Below are 7533 nucleotides of genomic sequence, written 5' to 3' on the forward strand. Positions count from 1 at the left end.
AATACGCATTTATATAAACGGGTTTGTTGTGTATTTTAATATTGTGTATTTTACAATTTAATAAAAACAAACAAAAAAACTTTGAACTATGTATACTGCTAGCTGTTATAAATATATATAAATAAAGGTCGAATTTTTAAAATAGAATTTACTACTCCTATGTATTATTTCGATAATAGGCATTACAGCTGTTCAAATAAGTGACAACTGGCTAAACACAGGTCACCAAAACAGTTTCATGACTAAGGGCTGATTTAATGAATAAGGACAAAGGATTGTGTGTAAATGTAGCTAATAAATGTGAAGGACATTTCAGGTAAACAAATAGGTGACAACTGTCTAAACACAGGTCAACAAGACAGTTTCATGACTAAGGTCGCTAAGGTCGAATTTAATTAATAATGACAATGGACTATGTCTAAATCTAACTAATAAGTGTAAAGGGCATTTCAGGTATACAAATAAGTGACAGCTGACTAAACACAGGCCACCAGTACAGCTTTTTCAATGCTGGGAATGGATCACCATCTGTAATTATAGCTAAGGTTGTTTGAGATAGTAGTCATATATATAAATGGCAGTTGTGGAATGGATTCAGTACATCTACAGTAACAGGAAGACATTACACTTTTGATGGACACTAGAAAAGAAGTTTGCGACATGTCAAAGGTAAAGTATGGTTTTATATATTATTTGGCTTTGTTTTTTTTATTATGTGTGTCATGAAGATCTGTAAAGTATAAATGTTAAGATCAATAGTAACCTGATTGGAACTGGAAATGACGCTTTTTTTTACGTCACAAATAATTTAAATTACTGTGTCGCTACAGACTCGCACAGTTCAGGCGGTGGATCATAATCGAGATGATCAGCTCGTTGGTGATGTACAGCTATGTAAGTGTTTATTTCATTATATATAGATTTTACATAACTATTTATTTTTAAGGATAAATAGATATAAATGTTGTTTATTGTAATTATTCATTTGGTTGATTGTTTAAGTTATAATGCTAAGCTAACTTTGTACATTTGTAAAATCATGGTTGCGGTTTAATTAGTTCTTACGTTCGTTGGCGATGTACTACTATATAAGTGTATATTTCATTATATGTAGAGTTTAGAGAACTAGTGATTTTAATTTAATTTTAACTTAAATAGATATAAATGTTTTGTTTACTGTATTTATTCATTTGTTTGATTGTTTAAGTTATAATGCTAAGATTACTTTATATAATTGTACAATCATATATATATATATATATATATATATATATATATATATATATATATATATATATATATATATATAAAAAGAAGATCAGCACTCTCTGTAGTTTGGTGAAATTGTGTTGATTTATTAATCAAAAATCACATCTTATCCGATGTTTCGGTCCCACATGGGGACCTTTCTCAAGGATCATCCTTGAGAAAGACATCCTTGAGAAAGGTCCCCATGTGGGACCGAAACGTCGGATAAGATGTGATTTTTGATTAATAAATCAACACAATTTTACCAAACTACAGAGAGTGCTGATCTTCTTTTCATATATCAATTACATTTGGATCGTGCACCTCTGGCTTCATCCTTTGGATTGAGTGCAGGCACTGTGGGACTCTATTTATATATATATAAATATATATATATATATATATATATATATATATATATATATATATATATATATATAACAAGGGAAAGTTGTGCTCACCACTAATTTTTAAAACCATTAGGCGGGGGTGCAATGAGGCTGTGACCACAAAATACATATAGACAAATACAAGAGTCCTCTGCACTCAACCCATTATCAATATATTTAAGACAGCGACATTTTGTGCATACTGCTACTGAAAAATGCCTTACCCTTTAAACAAAACAGGGATTGTTTGTCCATATATTGCAATATATTTAAGCTGGCCAACTACGTCAAAGTCATCCCATATCTGGCCAGTCCTACGCTTAATTTTCATTTGTGTCTATATGTATTTTGTGGTCACAGCCTCATTGCACCCCCGCCTAATGGTTTTAAAAATTAGTGGTGAGCACAACTTTCCCTTGTTTGTTATAGTTATACAGGAGCAGTGAACAGCTCCATGTTGTAGCTCCTACCCTTCCCAGCTATAGTCAGGTGATCCCACTGGTGTCTAATAAAAGGGCAGCCAAGTTTGGGAGTTTTACTTTGAAAGCAGCTAGTAAGTTGCAGGTAAAACTTAGTCCCTTTTGTAAAATGTACAATGACGCAATAGAATTCTGAATGAATCAGATGAAAATTGAGTGTAGGACTGGCCAGATATGGGATGACTTTGACGTAGTTGGCCAGCTTAAATATATTGCAATATATGGACAAACAATCCGTTTTGTTTAAAGGGTAAGGCATTTTTCAGTAGCAGTATGCACAAAATGTCGCTGTCTTAAATATATTGATAATGGGTTGAGTGCAGAGGACCTCTTGTATTTGTCTATATATATATATATATATATATATATATATATATATATATATATATATATATATATATATATATATATATATATAAATATATATTTTAAAAAATGATATGACTAAAAAACAATAATTATAATGTATTGTAATTTTATTATGTATTTTTACTGCAGTATCAAAGTTATCATTAACAAAAAGGCGTGCTGCAAAATTACAGGATTCAAAAAACAACAGTACCATTCAAGTAACCACTAGTTCAGCCGATGTTAGCACCTATGTTGAAAGAACTAAAGTATCCACAACACAACTCCTAGATCCTCAAGACACTGGTACGTAGAAACAATATTTAGAATGTGCGCATATAATGGATATAAGACATATGTTTAATGCTTCATGCATTTTTTTTTCAATTCATTTAATTAATTAATTAATTTATTTATTTATTTGCAGCATCAATTCAGTCTCCCACTCAGCAGCCATCTGAACATATTGATGAAATCGAGATACTGCCGCCATTAAATGTGGATCCTACGAATCAGTGCAACAGACAAACTCCGCTGAATATTGATGATTCTGTATCTGGTGAGTCAGCAAACATAAAACCAACACATCAGTGTCCTGTGCAACAAAGTAATCACAGTTTTCCTAGAGTAAAACGGCCTTTAGTGCGTAAAACATTGAATGTCTGGTCTAAAAAACACAGACCGGCTAGTGTTGTAACACCTACTATAGACTCTAGGGACTCAATAACGACCAAATCATCTAACAGTCATAAGTATGATAACAGATCGGATAAGTTGAACACATGGTATACATGTGAAACTGATTTCTGGTATGAACTAAGAGAAGAAGTTCAGACTGCTATAACAGAAATTTCTATTTTATTGGGGTCATCATGTGAAGATGAAATATTAACCAAAGGCATCCCACTTAGTAATAAACTTTATATTACAAATAAAATATTTGGTCGCGGGCTGCAACTTCTTCCTCATGATACGGTTTCAAATTTAGATCTCAGTACCAGTGCATGTAACCCGGTGCCCACTGATCATGCTAGAGATTTACTACTGTGGCTTTTACAACAGTGTAGATTCTGGTATGATTTAAGATCTGTTACTGATACTGTGTTGGATGAATTTCAACGTTTAGTGACACTGACTGATGAAAAAATGAAGGCTGCTGCGGCTTTAGGCCTTAAAAACATGTATGCCGCATCAAGCAAGTTTTTCCGTAGAGGTCTCAGACTTCTGACTGGTCAGGGTTTAAAAAATAAACGAGTCAGTAGACCGTATCTTAGACCCAATGTAAATCAGCGGACTAAAGTTGTAAAAAAGCTATAAAGATGTTGTCATCAAAAAAACACACAACGCAGGCTAAAAAACAGCGTTGCTTAGCTCATCAGAGTGTTACAGGACATACAATAACCACAACTACACCCTGTATTGATACGGACATGCCAATCCCTATTGAGACATCGAACATTGTTGCAGATGAAATACCCCAGTCATATTTGTCCACCTCCCATACTGTACACCAAAACACTAACCATAACTCAAATAATGAAAGACCTGTACAGGCTGAAACGTCGAACAACCATATTTTTGGAACGTATAAATCAATATCATAAGCAACATCCTAAATTTAATTCCACTGAATATTAGAACCACTTTAGATTTGTAAATATAGAGAAAGTATCATCATTTAAGGATGCTGTTCAGTCTGTACAGAGGGGCTATCCAAGGTTTATTAAACGAAATGATGCCTGACATAGGTCATAATGATTTGGTTCAGTTACGACTGGATGGTGACGGCCTCAACAAACCACTGTATTCAATTAAAAGATCTAAGGCCAGCTTAAATGCTGAGTCCTTTTTAAATGATATGAATTTGTTGCAGAGTAATGCTGATCTTATTGGGAATGGATCTTTAAGACTTGTTGTAACTGTTGTGAAAAACAGAGAAGGGGGTGTATTAGCTAGACGGCACATTAGGTCTACACCCTATAGTCGTATTATAGCCACGAAACAGCGCTGGTTATTTGATTTAAATAATGATGACAACAATTTATGCCTAGCTGGTAGTATCTGTGCTGTTTTAGCAGAGCAAGACAAACCCGACAGTGTAATGCTGGAAAAGGCCCGTGATATACATAAATCATTGGGTATCCCTGATGATCACTTGGGGGCACATTTACTAAGCTTGAGTGAAGGATTCGAATAAAAAAAACTTCGAATTTCTAAGTTTTTTTTGGCTACTTTGACCATCGAATTGGCTACTTCGACCTTCGACTACGACTTTGAATCGAACGATTCGAACCAAAAATCGTTCGACTATTCAACTATTCGATAGTCTGTCTCTAAAAAAAACTTTGATTACCTACTTCGCAACCTAAAACCTACCGAGCACCAATGTTAGACTATGGGGAAGGTCCCCATAAGCTTTCTAAGCTTTTTTTGATCAAAGGAAAATCGGTCGATCGATGGATTAAAATCCTTCGAATCGTTCGATTCGAAGAATTTAATCGTTCAATGGAACGATTTTTCCTTTGATCGTTCGATCGTACTAAATGCGGTAAATCCTTTGACTACGATATTCGAAGTCGAAGGATTTAAAGGAAAACTATACCCCCCAAACAATGTAGGTCTCTATTAAAAGATACTGAGTAAAACAGCTTATATGTAAAACCCTGCTTCATGTAAATGAACCATTATCATAATAATATACTTTTTTAGTAGTATGTGCCATTGGGTAATAATAAATAGAAAATTGCCATTTTAAAAAATAAGGGCCGCCCCCTGAGATCGTACGATTCACTGTGCACACATACAAACCACATGTAAGGTCACATGAGCCAATTAACAGACAGAGTTCTGCCTTTTGCTTCCTCACTTCTTCCTGTTACAGTTACAGTTGTAGTATTTCTGGTCAGGTGATCTCTGAGGCAGCACAGATAGAGTCACGAAATGGTGGTTCAAGGCAAGAGATGTAAAAGGGCAATATTTATGTAAATATATATTCCAGTTTGGTAAGATTCTTTAATATGACATTCAATTTGATATAAACTATCTGTTGCTTAAGTATTCATTTTGGGGGTATAGTTTTCCTTTAACTTTGAGGGTCGAATATCGAGGGTTAATTAACCCTCGATAGTCGACCAATAGTAAATGTGCCCCTTAGTAAGTTTTAGTGATATACCCGCTTTTGAGAAACACCGTAACATTACTATTAAGGTGTATTACTACAATCAAGGTTCATCCAGACACCTGAACCTTGTAAAGAAAAGGTCATATTCATATATCATGAAGGCCGCCATTATTATGGTATCAAAAAAATGAATTATTTTCTAGGGTACCCATACTTCTGTTTTTACTGTCACACTCCGTTTACCCACAAAAATGAACATACCTGCCGTTATTTTTGTAGAGCGTGTCTCAGGCGTGAATGTGGTGAGACAGCTTCTGAAATTTCTAGATGCCCCAGCTGTCGTGTTTTTTGTCGATCTAATGAGTGTTTAACTTTAAACCATCACAAGATGCTTGCTCGATCGGGCAAATTACAGTGTCGATCTAAAATTTATTGTGATTCATGTGGGCGTTTAGTAGTTGCTGACAACCACACTAAGGGGCAGATGTATGAAGGGTCGAATATCGAGGGTTAATTAACCCTCGATATTCGACTAGGAACTAAAATCGTTCGACTTCGAATATCGAAGTCGAACGTTTTAGCGCAAATCCTCCGATCGAACGATCGAAGGATTATTCGTTCGATCGAACGATTAAATCCTTCGAATCGAACGATTCGAAGGATTTTAATACAACGATCAAAGGAATATCCTTCGATCAAAAAATCTCAGGCAAGCCTATGGGGACCTTCCCCATAGGCTAACATTGACTTCGGTAGCTTTTAGCTGCCGAAGTAGGGGGTCGAAGTTTTTCTTAAAGAGACAGTACTTCGACTATCGAATGGTCGAATAGTCGAACGATTTTTAGTTCGAATCGTTCGATTCGAAGTCGAAGTAGTAGTCGAAGGTCGAAGTAGTCCATTCGATGGTCGAAGTAGCCCAAAAAACACTTCGAAATTCGAAGTTTTTTTAATTCGAATCCTTCACTCGAGCTTTGTAAATGTGCCCCTAAATGTGATGGTCTCAAATGTCGGGTATGTAATGAGAACATTGAAACTTATGATGGCCATATTTGCTATCTGAGACGTATCAAACCTGAGAATGATCCTTCTGATAAATAAATATTTTATGATTTTTAGTGTATGCAAGAGACAGGCATGCACATCCCAAATTATATATATACCTTAACAATGAACGGTGAAGAACATTGGGAATTTCAGGGTTCTAAGGGGCACATTTACTATTGATCGAATATCGAGGGTTAATTAACCCTCGATATCCGACTATCGAAGTTAAATCCTTCGACTTCGAATATCAAAGTCGAAGGATTTACCGCTATTTATTCGATCGAACGATCGAAGGAACAATCATTCGATCGAACGATTAAATCCTTCGAATCGAACGATTCGAAGGATTTTAATCCATCGAACGTACGAAATTCCTTCGATCAGAAATTTTCTAGAAAGCCTATGGGGACCTTCCCCATAGGCTAACATTGATGCTCAGTAGGTTTTAGATGACGAAGTAGGAGGTCGAAGTTTTTTTTAAAGAGACAGTACTTCGACTAATGGTCGAATAGTCGAAGGTCGAAGTAGCCAATTCGATGGTCGAAGTAGCCAAAAAACCACTTCGAAATTTGAAGTATTTTTTATTCTATTCCTTCACTCGAGCTAAGTAAATGTGTCCCCAAGTATATGGTGCTTTTTAAGAGTCCACGTGATAAACTCCAAATTACGACTCTGACTAGACAGATGTACCCTGGCAAATCACATTTCTTTTTAGAGGCTTTTGAGGATGCTACAGGTAGGCCATATGGCTATTTACTGGTAGATTTACGTTCTGCAACCCCTGATAATTATAGGTTAAGAACAGCTGTTAACATGTCTACACGTTTGAGGCATAATTGCCATACTTTAAAAATATTAATGAATGATAAGCCGAATGTATATCTATGTATATTTATGTATATCT

General features: G+C 35.3%; 1 protein-coding gene across 2 annotated transcripts; it reads left to right on the forward strand.

Moving 5' to 3' along the window:
- The first annotated feature begins 510 nt into the window (after positions 1 to 510).
- On the forward strand, positions 511 to 4742 carry LOC108715837. Of its 2 annotated transcripts, none has more exons than XM_018261326.2 (4): positions 511 to 669; positions 831 to 894; positions 2659 to 2770; positions 2892 to 4742. In XM_018261326.2, the coding sequence occupies exons 2-4, from the start codon at positions 865 to 867 to the stop codon at positions 3779 to 3781; spliced, it is 1032 nt and encodes a 343-aa protein (XP_018116815.1). In that variant the 5' UTR covers positions 511 to 669; positions 831 to 864; the 3' UTR covers positions 3782 to 4742. The 2 variants fall into 2 exon arrangements, with proteins under 2 accessions (XP_018116815.1, XP_018116814.1); XM_018261325.2 differs by having other exon boundaries at positions 521 to 669; positions 2615 to 2770.
- The last annotated feature ends 2791 nt before the right edge of the window (positions 4743 to 7533 follow it).

This window comes from Xenopus laevis, chromosome 4S, assembly GCF_017654675.1.
Source record: "Xenopus laevis strain J_2021 chromosome 4S, Xenopus_laevis_v10.1, whole genome shotgun sequence".
NCBI lineage: Eukaryota > Metazoa > Chordata > Amphibia > Anura > Pipidae > Xenopus > Xenopus laevis.

What these genes read in the sequence shown, in the direction of transcription:
- LOC108715837 (XM_018261325.2), top strand. Translation starts at nt 634, where the DNA reads ATGGACACTAGAAAAGAAGTTTGCGACATGTCAAAG. An exon ending in AAGTTTGCGACATGTCAAAG is followed by an intron (nt 670 to 830) that starts GTAAAGTATGGT and finishes GTGTCGCTACAG; the next exon opens with ACTCGCACAGTTCAGGCGGT. An exon ending in CGTTGGTGATGTACAGCTAT is followed by an intron (nt 895 to 2,614) that starts GTAAGTGTTTAT and finishes TTTTTACTGCAG; the next exon opens with TATCAAAGTTATCATTAACA.